Source organism: Anguilla rostrata, chromosome 18, assembly GCF_018555375.3.
Source record: "Anguilla rostrata isolate EN2019 chromosome 18, ASM1855537v3, whole genome shotgun sequence".
NCBI lineage: Eukaryota > Metazoa > Chordata > Actinopteri > Anguilliformes > Anguillidae > Anguilla > Anguilla rostrata.
The window spans coordinates 24,913,650-24,936,664 of record NC_057950.1 but is presented as its reverse complement, the minus strand read 5'-3'; the positions used below and the strand labels follow the sequence as shown (position 1 = coordinate 24,936,664).

General features: G+C 49.8%; 1 protein-coding gene across 7 annotated transcripts in view; it reads right to left on the bottom strand.

Annotated features, from left to right (window-relative positions):
- adgrb3 (adhesion G protein-coupled receptor B3) overlaps window positions 1-23,015 on the bottom strand; it is a 202,591-nt gene that overhangs the window by 14,719 nt on the left and 164,857 nt on the right. For 6 of the 7 annotated variants that reach the window (XM_064316727.1, XM_064316721.1, XM_064316722.1 and 3 more), the window contains 5 exons: window positions 11,961-12,111; window positions 8,299-8,368; window positions 7,243-7,309; window positions 1,678-1,763; window positions 986-1,084 (listed from right to left, as the gene is read on the bottom strand). In XM_064316727.1, coding sequence (XP_064172797.1) covers window positions 986-1,084; window positions 1,678-1,763; window positions 7,243-7,309; window positions 8,299-8,368; window positions 11,961-12,111 — 473 coding nt within the window. The remainder of the gene's footprint in view (window positions 1-985; window positions 1,085-1,677; window positions 1,764-7,242; window positions 7,310-8,298; window positions 8,369-11,960; window positions 12,112-23,015) is intronic. The other variant, XM_064316723.1, reaches the window with a different exon arrangement.

Below are 23,015 nucleotides of genomic sequence, written 5' to 3'. Positions count from 1 at the left end.
AGAGGGAGGGAGAGGGGGAGGGAGAGAGAGGGAGAGAGGGGAGAGAGAGAGAGAGAGGAGAGGAGAGGGGAGAGAGGGAGAGAGAGAGAGGGAGGGAGAGAGAGAGATAGAATGGGGAGAGAGAGAGAGAGAGAGAGGAGGGGGAGAGAGAGGGGAGAGAGGGGGAGAGAGAGAGAGAGGGAGAGAGAGAGGGGAGGAGGGAGGGGGAGAGAGAGAGGGGAGAGAGGGAGATAGAGAGAGTAGAGGGGGGAGGGAGGGAGGGAGAGAGAGAGAGAGGAGAGAGGGGAGAGAAAGGGAGATAGAGAGAGATAGAGAGAGGGGGAGGGAGAAAGAGAGAGAGAAAGCAAGGAAGGCAGAGGGGGGAAAGAGAGGGAGAGAGAAGGAGAGAGAGAGAGTAGGAGAGAAAGAGGGAGAGTGGGAGAGGGAAAGAGATGGTGAGAGTGAGGGGGGATGAGAGAGGGAGAGACAGAGTGAGAGGGGGAGGGAAAGAGATACAGAGAGTAAGAGTGGGAGAGAAAAAGAGAGCGAGAGATTATTTCTTTCTGCCAGAGCAGAGGCATTTCAGGCATTTGACTCTTCACATGTGAGAAGCGCACCTGGCCTGTCCATGCAGATCTACCTGTGAGTGTGGGCTGAGGCGAGTGGGCGATGCGGGGGGCCCTGAGCCCCCGGGGGGGCGTGACGCGTGATGGGCGGGGACACTCCATGCAACAATGGCTGAGTAAGACATGACACAAGCGCCGCAGGAAGCTCGCCCGCTTTTAAACAGGAAGCGCTTTTTTCCCCCGATGGATGAGAATTAAAAAAAAAACGCGGGCAGTTCTTATCGCCAACCCCTCCCCCCTTCCCCCCCCCACCCCCTTCCTAATCCCTCTCTCCGAGGCACAGAGGACGGACAAAGAGAGACCGGCATGCAAACATTGGCCTCGTCTGTTTTTTTTTGTTTTTTTTCGGGTGGAGGCATCGCTCTGGGGGGGAAACTTACATGGCGTTGCTGGCCGTAGTCGCGGATAAAGCGGTGGTGGAGACGACCCCGCATTTGGCGCATTTTAGAGTTAATCCTGTATGGGGCTCGGTCATGGGCCTGCAAACAGCGCACAACAAGACAAAGAGGGTTCAAGAGCGGCGTCCCAGACCGCTCAGAGAGCGGCAGACAGACTGAACACGGGGCTGTTAAAATACTCCCCCTCCCTGCGCTCATTCTGCCAGACTGAAACACCAACATCTCTCTCTCTCTCTCTCTGGGAGCTCTGACCCCCTTTCGCTTTTATTATTTATATTAATCTTATTTCCCACCCCCCCACCCCGCCCCAACTGCCAACCCCCTCTCACTAGCAAGGAGGACCCTCGTCTACGTGTACAGGAAAGGATACCCAGCATACCCAGAGTGCGTGCGTGTTGAGCGTGCGTGTACGCGCGTGTCTGTGCGTGTGTGCTTACACGTATGGTTTGTGTGTGTGTGTGTACGTGGTGGCTGCGTGTGTGTGCATTTGCGTGTGTGCGCGTCCTTGAGTTGGTGCATGCATGTGTCTGCGCTAGGAGGGAAGAGAGAGGGAGAGACAGAACAAAAGAGAGGAGGAGGGAGGGAAGGAGGGAGAGCGGGAGAGTGAGGGAGGAATGAAGGAAGAGAGAGGGAAGGTAAAGGTGGATGATAGTAATGCACGGATGTGTACTTACCCTGCTCTGTGTTTTAGCTTCTTGTCCAGGATGCCATCTCTGGACACCAGCTTATTGAACACCAAAATGCCAATCACCATGTTGACCTGTAAACGGCAGAGAAATATCATGAGATTTTCAACCATTGTGGATGAATTGTACGGTATTTGCAGATGCTGTCCAACAGGACACTTCCTCATAAAAGTGGACCACACCCATATTCAGACACACACTGATTGGCTGGAAATGCCAGCATTAGAGTGTAGGATGTCCACAGTACTAATACAGCAACAACATCAAAATAATAATAATAATAATTTGCATTGTACTTCATGGCTATTTGAATGACATGTACATTGATGCAAGATGTAAATAGGAGACTTTTATTATTATTATTATTAGCAAAACCACTTTGCTTGTCTGCAGCTTGTAGAGTTGTTTGAAACTCCAACAAAATGTATCAAATGGACACAGATGACAGCATTTTAGTAGCCACCAGAGGAGTGGCTGGTTATTACTGCACAGAGTGGTCCGTCTGCACGAGCTCCCTCTCTCCCTCTCCCCCTCTCTCCTAATCTCATCCCTGGACGACTGCGAGGGGAGCAATCCGCGTGTGACTATCTTACAAATCAACGGTGGCGCGCGCTGACTCCGCGTTAGCCTCCGTCTCTGAGGCACGCTAGCACTCTCCGAGTCGCCGAGCCGGTTTCGTCAGCCCGCTCGCTTATCGGAAAAGATCGGCGCGTCCGCGCGGCACTGACCCGGGGACGCCGGCCCGGAGGGCACCGCCAGGGCGAACGCCTGAGCCCCGGAGCGGCGAGGTGCCAGCCTCGGGGGTCGAGCGTGTGCGAGCGCCAGCGTGCGGGCGAGGGTCTTTTTGTGCGTGTCTGTTGGTGCTGTTTGTTTGTCTCGGGTTGGAAAAGAGATCAGAATTCTGCTAATTCTGTATGGTGTCTGTGCCGGCTGTGACCGCTCCCCCGTGCCCGTCGGTTGGCGGAGGCCGGCGGCTCCGTCTGCGCCCGGCTGGCCCCGGTCGCCGTGGCGTTTCGTCACCGAGCTCACTCATGCCCGCTAAAGTGCCCCCCGGGGGACGGTTTTCCTTGACCCGATATTTTTATTTATTCCATTTTTGTTGTTTATCTCCGAGCATTCTCTCCTCTCATCCCCAGCGAATCGCGCTGCCATCATCTCCCCAGTTGCTGGGCAACCGTGCCCGGGCTCCCGCGGGCGCATCGCCGGGGGAACGCCGCGGGGCGCGGGGTCTCCGGGCGTGACCGTGCGGCGCGGTCGTTCCGCCTGACCGGACCGCAGAAGGACCCAGCTGCTGCTCAGAAGCAAGGGGACCAGGACAGCCAGCCTCTAAACTGCCCAGGAGCCCAGGTGCAGCCCGCCCCCCTCCTGCCCTGGCCACACCCTTACAGGTCACCTGATCCTATGGTCCAGCTAGCCTGTTCATCATCCAGGAACTGAAAACCCCTACCCAATAGCAGTCTAGGACTAGGCCTTATAAATCAGCCATCAGTACTAGACCTGCCAGGTTCCAGTATTGATTCCAAAAAGATGATGTCACTTTTTACTCTTAGAAATCCTGATAAAATAGCATGAATATTGATATGCATGGATGATACAAATATCCTTTACTGAAAGTGTAAGCAGTAATGTTGGACATGGTCTTAGGATGCTGGCCACTAAGCATGTGGATCGCCAGACCTCCCACAACATCCATCCATCATCTACACCCGCTTATTCCGGGTCAGGGTCGTGGGAGCTGCTGGAACCTATCCCAGCATGCACTGGGGAAGAGGCAGGAATACAACCTAGACAGCATGCCAGTCCATCGCAGGGCACACACACCATTCACTCACACCTAGGGGCAATTTAAACTCTTCGATTAACCTAACCTGCATGACTGTGGGAGGAAACCAAAGTGCCCGGAGGAAGCCCATGCAAACACGGGGAGAAAAATCCAAAAATAAAATGAGCCGAGGTCCTTCTTGCTGTGAGGCAACAGTGCTACCCGCTCCATCACCGCGCCGTCCCTCCCACAACATTTCGCTCTTAAACGGTAACGGATTGGACGGGCAAACACAGCAGCTTCCACTGTCTACAGCTTGGAAGCCTCATTAAGCAGCTCATCATTACTGTGTCTCTCAGCCTCTCATTATCGTGTTAGTACATAAATGTGCTTTTTTTAAAAAATAATCAGGAAGAGCTTGTGATGGGAAAACGTGACAGCGTAACTTTCTTCATTTTCCTCCCATCAGAACCTGTGGAATTTAGGGGAATGCCCTACAATCGTCTGAATTCCGGAGATTTCGAAAAAAAAAATAAATACGGGAATAGGTTTGACTGAAAAATGAGCGATGTCATTCTGTCGACGGACGCCCACGTCGCAACCCTTCAGAGCGCTGACACCCCGCGACAAACAAAAACCCAAATTACATACTGTCCCGTCTCGCGGCGCATTCTCTGTCAGCCATCTTTTATGACTGGCGAGGGAGCTGCTGGCGGAGAACAAAGCGGCTTCGCCGTCGGGTCTGTCGACGGGTCTCTTCAGTGTCAGGGAGCCGTTTCTTCTTGAGGAACGTCAAACGCAACAATTCATCCGTCTCGCGCGTTAGCGTTCAAATTAGGCCCGGCGAGTTCGCCGCGCGGAAGCGTTCGGCGCACGTTACTCGATGAAGAAAAAGGACGCAGAGATAGCAAAACAGCAAATAACCCAGCTAAATGGACGGCGAATTATACGCCAAGCAGAATCTCAGGTGTGAATGATGACATTCGTTACGCAACTAACACCGCGGATGGCATTGAGTCATGTGACAAAACACCGGCCGGGATTGGTGGCCTACAATTATGGCCAGAATGGGAGTCCTCGGTGAATCTGAAGCTTGGGCGATTACTGGGAAGCGTTTCAGTGACAATGACGGCTCGGAGCGATGTTGTTACACAAGCCGGTTTCTATGGCGATGTCAGCATGGAACTCTGAGGGAAAGACATCATCAGAAGAAGGCACAGCAGGTGTGAGAGAGAGTTTCAGGATCGCAATGTTCATGTGTTAATTTGGAGCACAGGGCAAGGCAGACAAGAAACTGCAGATCAGTCGACAGCAAACGAGAATATTTTAGTCAATTATTGCTACTATCAGTACTACTACTGTTTCTGCTTCTACTGCTACCACTACTGCTACCATTAGTACTACTGCTATTACTGCTTATCCCGCTGCTACTACTGTTACTGCAGCTACACTGCTGCTACTACTACTACTACTACTACTACTACTACTAGTACTGCTGCTGCTACTACTACTACTACTACTACTAGTACTGCTGCTGCTACTACTACTGCAACTACTGCTGCTACTACTACTACAACTACTACTTAATAATACTAATATTATTATTAATAATAATAATAATAATAATATTAATAATAATAATAATAATAATAATAAAAGAGCTTGTTGAAGTGGAAGATGCACAGTGGATCTTTCTCATTTTACTGACTTTTCTGTTCCTCTTATTTATATACTTATTTATTTTCCTCGCATTCCCACACTTCCCTGGTGGGTGACACGCGCGGGGCGTGCGAGGTTCAGAGCTCTCTCTCTCTCTCTGAAAAATCAACACCCTCAAATATTAATACCCAAACAAGCGGAGGTGTCGAGGCGTCGCGGCGAGAGAGAGCGCTTCCTACGGCGCGCGTCGAGCACTCCTCTCCTCTCCCCCCCCCACCCGCCCCCCCGTCCCCCTCCCTCCTCCCACCCCCCGCTCTCCTGAACACCCGCCACCTGGCACGTTATTAACATGCAGCGGTGCTCGTTTCTCCCGCCCCGCGGATAAAAAAAAAAGGGTCTCCGCGATAAAAAAACAAAAAAAAAAACCATCCGAAGGTTTTCGATCGCGCCGTCTCTGGGCCGCGAAGTGGAAGCCAGGGTGCGAGTTCTCTCCCCGCGGGTGTGAAGAGCTGGTGCTGTTGCCGGGTCGGAGTCTGCCGTCGCTGTTTCCTCCCTCCACTTCAGACGTTATTGCGCCGCGGATTTGTTTTTTTTAACCCGAGGTTTTTCCCTTCCCTCTTCCCGCCCTCCGGCGATCGCATCCAATCGCGCGTCAGATGATCTTTGAGTGACATCTAAACCACCAATCAGCATCTGAAACTCAACCTGCCAAAACTAGAGCTGCCCCTCACCCATCTGAAATCTTTCTGTTACCCGAGAGAACACGACTGCTTCTTGGACCGCCATGTGTGAGTCTTGAGAAAAAGTCGCCTTCCTCTGAGAATTTGACAACGGGGGCCCAAGAGCTCGGCCCATTTCTCACCCACCGTCCAACCCAACCTTTGTGCGCTCTCCCAATCTGGCAACCCAGGACACTTTATAACACTTAAGAATGTACAATAACAGCTATTATTTTTTTGTCTACTTTAGCTCTCCAAATGATACATCGTCTCCTGTTCAAACTGCTTGCCAGACTGACTTTGCATTGGCCCATCTTTATATGAAACGCTGTTGGCTTTCCTGCATTGAGTTTTTAAAAATACATAAATGTGAAGACATGCCCCTTCGACTAACTGTGCTTGCACTTAGACTGTGTTATCAATGGTAAGTGTGAATCATTTTTATTGAATGCCTGCCTTCAGTGATAATAAGAAGTTTGATAAGGAATAATTGTGTGAGCTCCTTCCCCTTCATATCAGTTCAATTCACTGGTTAGACCGGAACTCTGAGATTGGTGCCCCTCAGGTTCTGTACTTAATGTTACTATGATAACTTATTACTCATTCTTAGCCTTACTTCAAGGGTTTTAGTCGCCTTCATTTTATTAAAGAACTTCTTTTTTCTTCCTCTTTTTTTTCTCTCATATTTAAAATCATTAATTGTTTTTTTTTTTTGGGTCAGCACTGTGCCCCCTTCAGGCTCGGAGGACGCACTGCAGCGGAAGCACCTGCAATCCAACACAGCTGCGGTTGACTGCTTTCCATACCACAGCCCGCACAGAACTACAGGAGAGGGCTAGCACCGATCAGAGAAGAGGAACGGCTCTCACTAATGCCACAATGCAGCAGTACGCCGAGGAGCAGGCCTCCCGCCGCCGCCCACACAACCCTCGGCGGGATTTGGCCAACTGCGGTCCCCCTGACAACAGTCATCTGATGACAAGGCCGGACTCCAAAATCTGACCAGAAGCGCCTGTTCGCAGACAGTGACTCAGGAGCCTTCTGTTGATGTACCAAATGCTAACACATGCTAACACAGTGGAAACCAACCCTGTTCCTGGAGATCTACCATCCTGTAGGTTTCCATTCCAACCCTAACAAAGCACGCCTCAAGCAACAGCTAGAGATCTTTGTTGAGCTGCTAATCAGTAAAGTCAAAACGTGCAGGACAGAAGATCTCCGGGAACAAGGTTGGTTACCACTGTCCTAACATACGCTAAAAATGCTCAGCCCCCATCTTATCATCCAGCAGTACCTGCAGTGAACAAATTTAAAGTTAAACTTCCACAAGAAACAGGCAGACGCGAGACGCGGAACAGACAGAACCAGAGGGGCGGTGTTTCGGCCGCCGCGGGGGGCGGGGCTTAAACTCACCAGAACGACGGCGGCGGCAGGCCCAACGAAGGCGTAGAGCAGGCCCCCTTCCAGAGACAGCCAGCAGCTGAAAAGCCAAGACGACACCAGCCAACATCAGCGTCTCCCCTTTGCTAAAAGAAAATCAGCTCCCCGACATTAAATTAATGGCGCGTGGGGCGTAGGGGCGTAGGGTATACAGATGTACGCTCAACGCGTGTCTGGGGAGCCCAGCCATATGCTCCGGCTCTCCACATACGCTCCGCGAGCGAGCAAACTCGAGAGAGAGAGAGAGAGAGAGAGAGAGAGAGAGAGAGCGGAGACGGGTAGAGAGAGATACAGAGCGAAAAAGACAGACTACATCTTTCTGCAAAAGCAGGTGCATTCCACTGAGAGATTATAGAGGGATGAAATGCTAAAATGTTTTTTTTTTTTTTTTTTACCAATGGGACACAATTCTCAAGATATGGTTGTGAAAACAAAAGCAGAGAAACTTGGCGCTTAGACTTCTCTTCTTGCCTGGAGACTCGGTTACAAAGATCTCTTATTTCCTTCCTGTTTTGAACGTGGTTAGAGGGTGTCTTTTCGAGAAGAGGCGGGTTAAACATCTCCTCCTCTTTGAGACGCACTTAAAGATCTCTAACCAGTTTGCTCTAGTGCGGGAAATGCAATTCCGTCACCCTCAGAGGACTGACAGGGGTTCGCAATTTCAGAACAAGAGGTTTTGGGGTTTTGTGTAAGAATTTCATTTCTGGCATCCCTGAGGCGTATTTTATTTTCACCTGGACACGGATGACACCCCCCCACCCCCTTGCCCCCCCCCGCCCCAGACCGCGGGGAGGTTTGTAACGGTGTTTATGGGATTACCACCTCACATCATCAGCACCTCCACCACGGACGGATGCTAGAACACCCAGCCAGCAGGAACAACGGCTCGTTGTGTCGTACAGTACGTGGACAGTGCTGAGTATCGTAAATGCGCTCGATTGATTCAAAATCACAGTGAGGTAATGAATCATGGATGCCTGTCAAGGATACCAGAAAAAAAAAAAGAAAAAGAGCAAGAAGGAGACTTACTACTGCGGCGTCCCGTAGCCCTTGGCCTTGGTGAATCCCATGGAGATGGCAACCACTAGGGCGGGCAACCCTGCAGGAGAGAGGTTATCAGACTGTTAGGCAGGCCACAGACGGGTTGAGATTCACCCCCGTCGCCTCCATCCGAAAAGATGAGGACCTCTGGAGCTCTTCGACGTGGCGAAACGAGATTCCCGGAGTCCTCCGAGTGGTTCACCAGCTAAACGAATCATTGGGTTTCAGGTCATTAAGCAAAATCCATGGAGATCGATACCGCGGAAAACCGGGCGAGCGCCGGAATCTCCAGGCCCCGCCTCGCTCGTGCGTCGCAGTTTTCAGCGCGAGCTCCGTGTTTGAACTCCACACCTGCGATGGCTTTACACATCACGCACTTTCTGGGCATTTTGCTCAAAGGATGCCCAATGTCACTCCCCGCACCCTCCCCACCTCCAAAAAAACAAAAACAAAACAAAACCAGAGAAAGAAGAAAAATAAACGTCCTGTCGTGTTTGGGAAAAGGTCTATATCTAGCTCTTAGCACATGACCGTGAGCGGGAGGCTTTTTTCCCCCGAGCGCGCTTGATTTGCGGTCTTTCGTTTGACGGTCGGCGTATTGACCGCGGTTATGAGCCGCTCTCCCTCCCTGCTCGCGGCCTGCGTGCGGCGAATGTCAACGGCTCCCTTCCTTCCCCTCGCCCGCGCGGACGGGATTTATAACCGCTATCAGCTTACTGAAGGGGGGTGGGGGGGGGGTGGGGCCTCGGGGTCCAGGGCGATCTCCACCAGCCCCCGGAGCGTAAATCACCCTGCGGTCACCGCCCCCCCCCCCCCGCTCCCCGAGCGCCAGGCTCGTTTAGCATAAAGGTCACAAGCGCTCTAGCGGGAAAAGGGGAGGACCGACGCTCCGTATCGTTGGCGACCTGGCCCGAGCGCGACTCCACTGGGCCGGGCGCCGAAGGTTAGCTTCCCCGTCCGAACCCTTCGCGATTTGCATCGCTAAAATTTCAGAGCGGCGTTCGCACTTTAGTCCTGGGGGGGGGGGGGACGTGAGACCAGCTGGCTTTTGTTCTCGCGCAGGAGCCTAATTGCATAATTGAAGCGTCATTAGAGAGTAAAACCTGCACCCTCTGGTATATCGGGGACAAAGAAGACGGCAATTAAAATGTATCTTCGCAAACGGCGCGCCGCCGTATCTACCCTATTAAAAATGTTGCCTTTATGGTCGCTGATTAATTCTGCCTGCGTGGACATGTTGCGTTGAGACGTCTCCAGCGCCAGCGACTGAAAGCTGTGGCTGAACATTTTGAATTAGCACTGGGGGGGAGGGGGGGAGAGGCTATCGGGCTCTGTCATAACATTAGGCTGCGACAGGGTGGAAATTAAAGCTAGCTCGGCGGCTAACATGATCTAAAATGCGACAACCTAATTAAGTCCTCATTCAGGTTTCACACCGACAACATTTTTACTTAAAAACTGTAGGCAGTGGTCATAAAATCTCAGTGGGAGTTGCACAGAAAGAACCTCATGCAAGTCTCTTTTTTTCCCCACAGCGAAGCCATAATGACAGATGACTCATTGACTCACAGAAAACAACATCAATGGCAGGGATCGGGCAATGGGGAGACACTTTTCCATTTTCCATTTCATCACTTGCTTTTGGCCTTCTGGGGTGTTACGTAGGTGTAGAGCAATGCGAGGAGCCAGTCGGATTCTGGAAGGATGGATGTTGCGTCGTCGAAAATGATCAATAAAATTGTAAACCCTTGCACATGCTCTACTTCCTGTCATAGCAGGTACTCTATGTGCATCATGTTGTCTGGTGTATATGTGTATATACGTATATGTGTTTGATGCAATGCATCCCTACGTGGGTATGATGTGTGATGATTTTTGCATTAAGTGTTTTTCTCTGCTTTACACCCTTTCAGTTATTGTTGTTCAGTCATGGCTTGGAGACAGTTGTTTTAGAACTGCAGCAAGCAAAAAATAAATAAATATATACAAATAAAAATAAAATAAAATCATTTTGGAGACAGATTTACCTGAATCCACACTACTCATATTAACCAGCATGTCCAAATACCCTGTTGAAGAATGTTTCTGCACATATATCAACATCTCCATTTCATTCTCTTCATTTTTTCTTCAATTAAGATTTGCCCAAAAGCATATCTCCTTGTGAACACTGTGGACCACAACAGAAGATATTTAATACAGAATAATTTTTCTAGAACATTTCTCTTGATGCCTCTCTCTTGCTCCCTCTCTCTCTCTCTCTCTCTCTCTCCATCTCCCCCCTCTATCTTTCTGTCTCTCTATTTCTCTTGCTCCCTCTCTCTCTCTCCCTCTCCACCCCTCTCTGTCTCTCTATTTCTCTCTCTCTATCTCTCTTTCCCCCCCCTCCCTCTCTCGCTCTCTGTCTCTCGCTCTACAAAAGTGTATGTTTGTCATCCTCGGGTCTCTGCAGTGACAAACAGGGACCACTCTGTTGCTAGGTAACAGCGAGAATGAGCTGGAACTCTGTGTAATCATTTGAAATGTTTCAGAAATGTCTGAAGTGACTGAGAGTGTGTGGTCCCCCCGGCTGTAGACATGGTTCTAGCCTAAAAGCTCCGCAGCTCCACTCCCCAACCCAAACATCACATAAATACATAACATTTATTTATATTAACTCTTCTAATTTTACCGGTAATATAACACTGAAATGATTTTACATGATAATAGTAATTACACCGTGATTATGACTGGTAGGCTGGAGGCTGTTGTCATGTCAAAGCAGCTCGTTCCTCGTGTACTCCTTTGAGGGGCCCTCTGACTAGGGCGGTGGGGGTAACGGTGGGGGGTTGCCTAGTCCCGTGCACAAAGAAGACACAGCGCACTCAAACTGAATATAGGTTAATAGGCTAATACTACTTTGTGGTGATGTTGGTGGTTCAAGACAACAGTTCAAACACTGAAAATGAAAGCCAGCACGCACTCCCTAAAAATGTGTTCATCATTTTAGACAGGCAGCGAGCCATACCAAGCGGTTTCATACAAATGTGTACTTTTACACCCCGAATTGAAGTTAATGTTCACGGCATATGTTTGCAGTCACCCATTACTAATATCTCCAGTTAAAACACATTTCATTTGCAGAAACGCTTTTTTTTATTCGTAGTGGTCGGGGGCAGGGGGGGTGGGGTTGGGGGTGGGGGGTATAGGGGCATACTCCCACACTCTGACCCCCCACCCCCTCATCATGTCACCCCTCCTCTGCCCCTGGTGCTCGGAACACAGTAAACATTTAACACACTGGGTCACTGGAATCCGTATACAGGGGAAATGAGAAAAATGGCAGTTCCTCCACTGGCGTAACATTAAGAACACACAGCATTCTTTTTAAAGCACCAAAGGCACTTATATAGTCCCACACAGGAGTGTTTACCACCCGTTCCCTACTCCATTACCTGAACAAATTTGGACACCTCTCAAGTCCCATTTTCTCTGCGTTCGTATTAACTGACGAGACAACCAACATCAAAACCAAATGAAACGGGCTGCTCAGGCCTGTCTAATATCACGTTTTCACCCCCCTGTGAACAGGCAGGGAGAGGCTACGTCTGCTTAGATGGAAGACGACGCTCGAGCCGACCCCCCCCCCCCCGGCGGCGAAGGGCGCTCACCCCATCCCAGACACAGGAACCTCTTGCGGATCAGGCGGGTGCGGACCTTCCCCGTCACGGCCATGTAGGACTGCCACGCCTCCGTCAGCACCCAGCAGAAGGAGGCCAGGAAGAAGAAGTGCAGGAAGGCCGTGGTCATGGTGCACACGCCCTGCGGACACAAGAGCGGGGGGGGGGGGGGGGGGTCAGCTGGTCCCTCCCAGGTCAGGCAGAGTAGCACTCAGCACCACGGCACATCGGAGCGTCAATGAGGAAGTGCGTTTTAATAATAAGGGGCGAGCGGTTCTTTGAACCTGCTGCTGAAACGCTGCTAAGTACGCTAATCGGTTTCTCACACAGCTGACCGAACGCCACACGCGCCACGTCTCTGAGGCTGATACTTCCGCGTGTTCCAGGGAAGGGCTTATGCAGCGGTAACCTGAGGAATCATGGCCCGACTTAAAAACTCCCTCCCGTAGTGGGAGAGGGTGTCACTCCACCTCAGAATGCCCGGTTGATGAGGAAGGCTCAAGTCTGATTTCGGGCCCCAAACCAGCCAATGGAGGGTCCTCACAAAGCCATTTTACACTAAACGTAATGTCCGTCTTTCAAAACTGACTGACTGTTCACCTACAGTGAACACTGTATTTATTAACTTGTTACCTTACATTTCTGTGCTTTTTAAATGGATAAGGAAAACAGCTAGCTGTGAATATATATTCCATGGATCTCAATTATGATGGTAATCAGTGAAAACCTAGTATGATAAAATAGTCTTCCCACACAGAAGCATTCTTTCAACTGGCAATTCTGTGAAACTACATTCAGGTCCCATCTCTGTGAAACTACATTCAAGTGCACCGTGGGAAATCCCGCAGCTGTCAGGATGGCAGTTGTGGCCTTTTCAAGGGGGCTGGGGGAGTCCATCCCTGCGACGACCCGACAAAGAGCACGCAGACGGCGGGGGCCCCGGCGCCCGCTAACAGAGGAGAATGCCCGCCTCCTGCCTGTCAGCCGCAGCCGGAAACCATCGCTTAGGGTCACAGCGTGCGCGCCGACGCCCGAGGGCCTTAATGAGCACGCTCAGACGAACACAAAAGAAGCCGGAACGTGTGAACTGACATTAATGGAGGATCGGGAGGCTCGGGCTGAGAGCTCCAGAGCCCAGCTTATTGCGCTACCCGGTCGGTTTCGCACAAAGACCGGATCAACGCAGCGCCAGGTACTCGCTGCAGCCCGCCGTTCTCCGTTTCGAAAGAGCGCGCCGTAGTCTGCAGTGTGCTGGCACTGTAAACACGGCTAATAGAGTCGTAACAGCCAGCCATCGTGTCTGCTGCTCTGTACCCATAAAACAATGCGTCTCCTCACGCTCAATACATCCATTTATATGCACGGCACGCCGACAACATAGACAACATTGATATGTTATTATGCTGAGGCCAACATTTTAGTAAATATGCTAATGCACAGACACAGACACACACTACATGAAGAAAACACACACACACACACACTCAATCTCGCCCGTTTCCCAGTTGGTGCAGTCCACCATATTGGAACCCACCATATCCACCCCCCACCCCCACACACACACGCACATACACAGTGCCATCGCCTTGTCCCCCTCAGGTACAGGAAGGAAAGAATATTGTGGATTGTGTAACATATAAAATCAGACCCATTACTGTCAGAGAGCACGGTCTGGATTTCTCTTGCACAGACAAATAAAGCCAAATTACCTTCACGAGAGCATGTTTATACTGATGAAAAATGGCATCTGTTTGGACACGAAACAACATTAATTCCAAATTCAAGGCAATTAGAGTACGTTTTCTGTCTGCCATTTCCCATACAATTCTCTCTGGGAAATAAACCCTGCTCTGGTATAAACAGTGCTCAGCCTTCAAGTCTAATTATTGTAGCAGACTCCTGCATTGCATAACCACCGCGTTACATAAACCTCTCTCTCTCTCTCTCTTATAACGGGCCCTGCAAACAGAACAGAAACAGGGGAACTGAGAAACGCAGCAGTGCTGGCATGAAACCAGGTGGAAAAAAAAAAATCAAAGCCAGCAGAAACGACCAATGGAAGCAGCCGAACGTGATTTCGAACGTAATAAATAAATAAACGAGCGGTAGCCACGGAGCGCCTTCGTTAGGCTTCGTTAGCTAGCAGGCTAACGGACTGAGTTTGACAGATGACAGCAGACGTCCACAGACTTCCATTTAAAAAAAAAAAAAAACGAAGATAAATTATTCTTGCTGATTTTGAAGGGTTCCACAGCCGTGAGGTACCTGCTCAGTAACCTACAGGGTTGGGTGTTGGCGCGCATTGATTCTGGAAGGCCGTTGAAAAGCACGACCCCGCTGACGCTGTTGCGTCGTCTCCGAATTCAGGGCTGTCTGTCTTCACGCTGGGGAGCACTTTGATTGGAAATTCTGAAAGGTCTTCTCTCGCTGAACGAAAAATAGCTGGTTTTAAAATCAATTTCAATTTAAACAAGAGAAGTCAAAGAAAATGGTAGTCTCACGTCACATAGACATATTATGGTGTAAATATTTCTCCTGTTAAAAGAAAGAACCCTGAAAATTCGCCATAGTTCACCATTTCTACCTAGCAAAATACAAAACAAAACAAAACAACTGCAGCTCATAGACTCTTATCTTGACTGAGGGAAGGAACGGCGGAACTCAGAGAAGCGAGGAAGAGAGGGATTGAGGGAGTAGGGGTTTCTTCCATGCGACATGCTGTTCTGAGGGCGCAGTGAAGGAGAAGTTCAAACAACTGCCCCAGGAAAAAGAGAGAGAGAGCGCTCACTGGCGCTTGTGTGGAAGCTGAGACTGTAGGAAGGGCTGCTGGGAGTACGCTAGCTACAGGGAGCGCGCTTCAGCTAGCACGCTGAAGGCCACAAACGCAGTGTTAGAGGCGCGTTTCATGCTAACCGGCTCATTATGGTGACTTCCACGGGAGATATGTGTCTTTCAGAGTGGCTGCTTTATTGTGGAAACTAGGCACTGTCCTTCGGGAGGGGATGCGCGTGTATGGGTGGCATCCTGAAACCAAAGGTTTTTCACATCTCTCTCTCTCTCTCTCTCTCTGTTTCTCTTCCTCCCTCTCTCTCTCTCTCACCCACACACACACACACACCTCAGATCGCGTGGCTGGTCCCGGTGCCCTGCTAAGGACTGCATGCTTACTAAGATGGCGGAGGAGGGAGAGAGGATGAAGGCTCCAGTAAAATCCTGAGTGCATGCTGCCCTTTAGAAAGGCAATTTGCAGGGAGATGTTGAGCCCACTGTGTCAGTAACCATGGAAACAGTGGAAGGGAGGTAGAGACCGCATCAGCCATTGCAGAGCTGATGAGGGGAGAAAAAAAGGAAGTGCTCTTCCTGGTTACTAAGTTACTTAGGAAGTCCTCTTCCTGATTACTAAGTTACTACCCTAATAAGGGAACACTCCTTCTGGTTACTAAAATACTAAGGAACTGCACTTCCTGGTTACTTAGTTGGTAAGGAAGTGCTCGTACTTGTTACTAAGTTACTAAGTTATTAAAGGAGCACTCTTCCTGGTTACTAAGTTGCTAAGGAAGTTCTCTTCCTGGTTACCAAGTTACTAAGTTACTAAGGAACTGCACTTCCTGGTTATAAAGCAACTAAGGAAGCAGTCTTCATAAGCATGGGGGTGTGCTGTTTGTGGGGACAGGTTGTGAGGGGTGGGGTGCGTGGTTTCATGGTGCTGCGTTTCTCAGTATGCCTGTACCCAGTCAGAGCCCCTGAAGGGTTGGAGTCACAATACCGAACTGCGTGCTCACCCTCGCTACTGACAGCCAGCCCGTGTCCCGCCCGGCCAAGCATGAAGCTAACCGTGTGATCGCCCACAAATCACTCTAAATGGGGCGTCTCGCCAGATCACGCCGAGCAGAGCGTCGCCCCTCAAGTCACACTGCTCAGAAGATCGCTCCCGAACACAGTCATGCGTGGTGACGCCGCAACATCACTCAGGTGAGCAACCTGTGGATCTGTATCTTCTGCACTGCCTCTGAGCATCTATACTCCCTCTCCAAGCTAAAGGACAGACCTACAGCATCTCTGAGCATCTATACTCCCTCTCCAAGCTAAAGGACAGACCTACAGCATCTCTGAGCATCTATACTCCCTCTCCAAGCTAAAGGACAGACCTGCAGCATCTCTGAGCATCTATACTCCCTCTCCAAGCTAAAGGACAGACCTGCAGCATCTCTGAGCATCTATACGCCCTCTCCAAGCTAAAGGACAGACCTACAGCATCTCTGAGCATCTATACTCCCTCTCCAAGCTAAAGGACAGACCTACAGCATCTCTGAGCATCTATACGCCCTCTCCAAGCTAAAGGACAGACCTACAGCATCTCTGAGCATCTATACTCCCTCTCCAAGCTAAAGGACAGACCTGTTGAGATGCATCCTCCTCACTGCTCTCTTCAGCGAGCGATCGACCGAGCCCTCGCTATCTCCACCTCCCTCGTTTCCCTCAAAGAGTCAGAATTATGCAGCTATCGCTTAAAGACCGCTCCGATTGTGTTGTCATGGCAACGCTGCATTGTTATGCTCGTTCTATGTGGGTTGCCTTTTACATAAAACCCCCATAGAAAAAAAGTACATTAGGCGCAATACAGCGAAGGGTCTCAAACAAGGGAAACCGGGGAGAGCGGCGAGAGAGACATCCTGCAAGGCGGGGCCGCGGTTCCTCAGCGTTCCTTCGTCTATAATGACGGCTCCCTTCTTGGCTCCTTCTTGGAAGTGCTTGCCAAAAAATAAAAAATCCAAGCCTCACTGTTCACCATGACTGACAGAGAGAGACAGACAGACAGGCCCGTTCCCTCCATGTCGAATACCCATTTCCTGTTTGAGACCACACCCACTGCAGGCTGCCGAAAAAGGCTTTCATGAAACGAGTTGAGCCCTTTAGACAGGAGCCGTGCTGTCTCCATGACCTAACAGTTCACAGCATTATTCCTGAAATTGAATCTGGGAGAATGAGTACACAGACCTATAACAGACTCAGGGCTACTGTTTCAATATTCAGTTTTCCATTTGTATTTCAGTTCTCTGTCCAGTTCATCGAATGCTGGATTCAACCCCCGAAGGTACACTGAAATGCTTAAATGCTGAGTAAAAGTGTTTAGCATAATATGTCCTTAAGATTTCAATGGAAAACAAGCTTCAGAATCCCCAGCCTGCAATATTTCATCATCCCCAACAAATGAGTCCTCTACACTCATAAACCTGCATTTCTTTACATTAGAGGCATTTATCAGAGTCTCTGATCCAGAGCAAGTTACAGACTTTTTACACAACATACATTTATATCCATAGATATATAGCAAAGCCATGCAGGTTAAGAACAATGGAAGTGTCCAATGCGGGAATCGAGCCTGCAACCTTTAACCAGGAAACTCTTATTATGGCATATGATGTGACACAACCTTCAAAGTCGTCTTTCGGATTTCAGGGAGTCAGATGAGGCAGAGAGCCTGGGTGCAGTATTTCTGGAGCGATATGGTGGTAAAGGTTAGGCCTCCACTGACTGGTGATGTGGCAGTAAGGGGTCTGGCCTCCACAGACTGGTGATGAGGCAGTAAAGGGTAGGCCTCCACAGACTGGTGATGTGGCAGTAAGGGGTCTGGCCTCCACAGACTGGTGATGTGGCAGTAAGGGGTCTGGCCTCCACAGACTGGTGATGTGGCAGTAAGGGGTCTGGCCTCCACAGACTGGTGATGTGGCAGTAAAGGGTAGGCCTCCACAGACTGGTGATGTGGCAGTAAGGGGTCTGGCCTCCACAGACTGGTGATGTGGCAGTAAGGGGTCTGGCCTCCACAGACTGGTGATGTGACAGTAAGGGGTCTGGCCTCCACAGACTGGTGATGTGGCAGTAAGGGGTCTGGCCTCCACAGACTGGTGATGTGGCAGTAAGGGGTTTGGCCTCCACAGACTGGTGATGAGGCAGTAAAGGGGTTTGGCCTCCACAGACTGGTGATGTGGCAGTAAAGGGGTTTGGCCTCCACAGACTGGTGATGTGGCAGTAAAGGGGTCTGGCCTCCACAGACTGGTGATGTGGCAGTAAAGGGGTTTGGCCTCCACAGACTGGTGATGTGGCAGTAAGGGGTCTGGCCTCCACAGACTGGTGATGTGGCAGTAAGGGGTTTGGCCTCCACAAAGTGGCGATATGGTGGAGCAGGCTAAGTCTCGTACCCGCTGCTTGCAGCTCGCTGCTGTCAGGGTGAGTAAAACGTTTTGTTTGTTTAATGTGGTGAGCGGGAAATGACAAGTCCAGGTATCGCACATGCCCTGAACGAGGAAAGGGGAGGAAGAGACGACCGAGCGAAGGCCGAGTTCGGAAGCCCTTCCACTCAGCCCTGCACAGGAGAGGGGTGTGAATGAACAGCGGCCTTTCGCTGATGAAGGCGCTTACGTGGAGATGTTTGACTATGTTTTCCTTATGAATGGGGTAACTGACATTTTTTAAGCATCTCTGTTTCTCACATGGAGGTGTAAAAAGAGTAACCCATTGCTCTTTCTAACACAAGTTCCCTTGAGAAATCATACGCTACCACAGACACCGAATCATCATTCGACACCAATGACCATGATCTGTAACCTTCAACCTTTGAACCTAACTCAAAACCATTTAGAAATCTCTCAGCCTTTCCAGTGACAGTTTCACTCCCACATGCAGACCAGGAACTTGTGAGATGCGTCCTGGAGCGGCTTCACCGCGTGAGGTTCTTCCTCGAAGGAAGGAAAGAGCTTCAAACACGCGGCTTTGATCTTTTCCATCTATCCATCCCTCACAAAAAAGGAGCGAGCACGCAGTAATTAAACCCCGTACTACATAGAGATGCATTACCAATTCACTGGCTCTCATATCACTCATAAATACCAAAGCTTCTCTGGTGCTGTATGAAATATCCGCTAATGGTCATTTAAGACATGTTGTTAGCCCTCACACCAAGCCATCTTTCTTAATCAATTAATGTAAGTTATATTTGAAGCAGTGGTGAAACGGATAGTCTGCTATCGGAGCCTCCGATTCATCAGTATTTCGACGTTATTCCCCGTCTCCCCATCAATATTTATGAAAGATGCTGCCGTTCGTTGGGTGTAAGACCATCCCCCCCACCCATCACCGAACAACCGGGTTAAAACAAGCGCAGCACTTAAAATGACAAATTATTCATACGGATGCCAGGAGAGCCGGGGTTAGACGGAAGCCAGTAAATACAAACCGAGCGGTTCAACCGTTCTCCAAAGCGCTGACGAGAGCACGCGGCAGGACCCCCCGCGCTCTTAGCATCTATAATACATCTTCAGTGCCGTTGCGGGGTGAGGAGCAACAGTTCTGAGCTAGCCGAGGACACATACAGTACGCCACCGTGTAATACTCCATGTCAAACGTTTATGCAATATTAACGTGGTGGCGGTGTTCTTTTCGGTTGTGTTGAGCCACTGGAAGGAGCGCTGTTCTTTTAAAGCTTCCAATTAACACCCCCGACACACCTCATGGCAAATTCATGAGACAAAAATAAATCACGTTTCTCGAAATAGAACGACTCCTGTAATGACTTAACAATGCGTTTTGAGCGCTGCCTTATTCCTGAGCGAAATTTAAAAAAAAAAAAATCAATTTCGCTACAGACAGGACTCTCTGAAACTGTCAACACGTGTGAAATTTGATGCGCGTGAAAAGAGAAAAAAAAGTCTAACTTTGATATTAGCAACACAGAGCGACGCTTGATAGAGAAAATTCAGAGGTCCTGGGAGAGGCAGACTGAATGCTGTCATCGTGTTTTTCGCTTTCTTTAAACGAGCCAGACTCTGACGTCCGTACTAGAGGAGAATGGGGGAAACGGACTGTCGGCTCAACATTGCGAACAGGTGGGAGCTGACACTGGGGAAAGGGGATGGACGGAGGCCTTGTATTCGGTCCTGTTCCGGGTTCTGAGTAAAAAAAAAAAGATATTCTGTGCTGGTTTCCCCTGTTCTGCGTCTGTCTACTGTTAGCCCACCGCTACACTGATGTGTGGGGAAAAAAGCCAGCCCCTCAATCACAATAAGAGAGTCTAGTGGGTCACAATTTGTTTCAGCAAAGACCCAGCCGCAGCTGTCGAGCAGATAAGCTTCGGTAAAGACACAACTTGCGGTTAAATACGGACACGTTCATTTGTTTAGTTGTGCTGAGGCGTGATGGAACTCGAGGCTTAATGAATCAGGGGGTGTAATGTGTGCCCAGCTCTCGCTCGTGTGTGACAGAGAGCTTCTGTTTCCCAGGGTTCACCTTGCTCCCTGCCTGTCAATCATATCAAAGTCGCAGTCAGCTTGGAAGAGGGGGCACACACTGAACATAGTGCATGTGCCCAGACAGGAAGGGTAAACTTACTATGAACTATGCACCCAGAAACACACACACATACACACACACACACAGACACGCACACACACACTCACACCAATGAGATTTGGGCACACACCAACCCCTGCCAAAGCCCTCATTACCTTTGTCAAAGTACAGCATCGATTCTGAGATGAGGATGAGGATATCAGGAAGAAGGTGGGGGGAGACAGAATCTGATCTCTGTGATTGGATTCTTTTAAAGGTGTAGCAATCCTGCAGAAGACAGAATCCTGCAGTATGTATGTGTTTGTGTGCGTGAGGGGGTGGGTTTGGGAGTGGGGGGTGGGGGGTGGTGGATGACCGAGAGTGTTGTATGGGATAATCTGCTAGAAAATTATTGTACTGCACAATAAAATAAGCCAGGGACAGAAACTATGAACATGCCAAAGCTGCTCTGTTTCACAATAATACTCTCAGAATCCACAGCCAGCCAGAGCCCAGGTAAGTCCAACAGCCATTAAGCCTTCAAGGTGCGAGATCACAAATATGTGATTAGAATGTTCTTGACTGCAACATTCTAATGCTGATGTCACAATCACTACTGGCAGTTGAAAGCAATGGAGTTCTAGAACACTGACTTAGAATTTTGAAAAGACGTACTCTTCAAAGGCTACCCGCCTTCAGACTGCATGCTTAAGCTCACCAATACGTGACCCGAAACAAAAGTCAAACAAGGCACACACACATGCACACACACACACACACACACACACACAAAAAGCAGACAGAGAAGTCACATCTCAGACGCAACATTCCCAAAGGAACGCCCCAACAACAAAGAGGTTATTTCTGCTTGACGACGAACACCCGCGAATCCGTGAACGGCGAGGGAGGCGGAGGCCTTCCAGACCCCCCCCCCGTCTGTTCGAACCCCCCGTCTCGCCTCGGTCCAGACCTCTCCGTCCCCGCCTTCCGCCTGTGCTATTACTCAAATACTGTAACAGCTGGGGAGCTAAGAATACACTCGCTGCCCAGGAAACCTTGGTTACAGCGCCATGGCGACGGAGGGAGCCTATTGCGGCCAGTTCCCGTCGGGCCGCGCGCAGTGCTGAACATTCCAGCGCGGAAGCAGGGGTGGTCCCGGCCGGCCTCAGACAGCCCATGTGACGCCGGTGGCTCGGAATGGCCCTTTCTTCATGGTCATCAGGTTGCCAGGGCGACCCGATTGTCAGGTACACCCGTGATGGAACACGCCGGAGCCTGGATGGTAATGGGTGAGTAAAGCTGCCTGTGGTTCGCAGGTGAGGCCCAGAGTCGTATGTAAACGAGGGTGCACTGTGGGTAGCGGGCGAGCTGAAACAAGCTCTCCACAGTGTAGACACCGCCCTAATTTTCAATGGCACCGCCCTCCTTACAGTTTTCACCAATCAGGAAGAGGGGGGGGGGGGATATAAGCAGGATATCAAGAAAACTGTTTTCTTCTTTCTGTCAATACATCCTTGTGCAACATTCCGTGATCAAGGGGTCCGACTCAGAGACAGGAAATGACCACAAATTCACCTACTTTCATTTGCAAGACGTCAGAGAGTTTTACACTGTAACGGATTGTTACAACGGGCAGAGCACATCTGAAAGGGGCTTTCTCCGCTGAAGCTGGGTTGTACGTTCTAGAAAATCCCATTTTAGATCCCAGAAGGAAACCGCTATGCTGCGTAGTGGGCTCAAAAGCTACACGCGCTTGTTATAAAAACCAACTAAATGAGAACTCAGTGAGCAACAGACACAAATTCGGCGGCTTGTTCCTGCACAACTCCCCTAATGAAACAACTGGAGGACTGGAAGCTTGATAGCTCCCGACAAGCCTTCCGATCAACTCAACATTAGGTCTGGCCAAAGGCGCCTGGGCATTCCTTCAGTTGCAAAGCATTTACAAACCCCAACACAAGCCAGGAGCATCTTACTTTGCCAATGAGACGCACGGGTTTAATCTAGCCACCATCTTAATTCAGGGGGGGGGGAAAAAACCAAGACGTCTTCTATTTCCGAGATAAATGAAAGGATGATAAAATTCATCAGATTGATATTTTTGTCATTTGAAAATGTGGCAAAAAAAGATAGAGGAGCACACTCTATTACCGTATATGTGATTACCCATAATGCACTGGGAAGCCTGCGGGCTGGGTTTGAATTATGAGCTTGGCAGGACAATCAGTGCAGAGTAATTCACCATGAAACAGGTTCAAATGCACGTGATGTATAGTCGGAGATAACAATATATATAGTGTATATGTGTATACATAACTTACACAACGTTCTCTCCTCCTTCATTTCTGCGAGATTCCATAGAATCACATTGTAATTAACATAACACAAATTAATACAAAAACAACAATCTAATAAAAATTTTAAAGGTTAACGGTAAGTAAGGAAATTACTCGGCTTGTTAATTCACAGTGGATATGTACCATTGAGGCTTGTTCTTCTCATTTGCTGACATCAGTAGGTAAACGCAGAAAATGGCCCTTTTCTGCCCTTGAGTGGGACTGCGGGTCCACACACCAGCCATTCCAATGGAGAAATGCTGGGTAATGGTAATGGTAATGTTTGCCGTGGGTGCTGTTGGAACGCTTGGCCGGCTCAGCCCGGAACGTTCCGGAAGACCAGGACGCTCACGGAGAGCTTTACAGTCTGAGCAGCGCTAGAGAG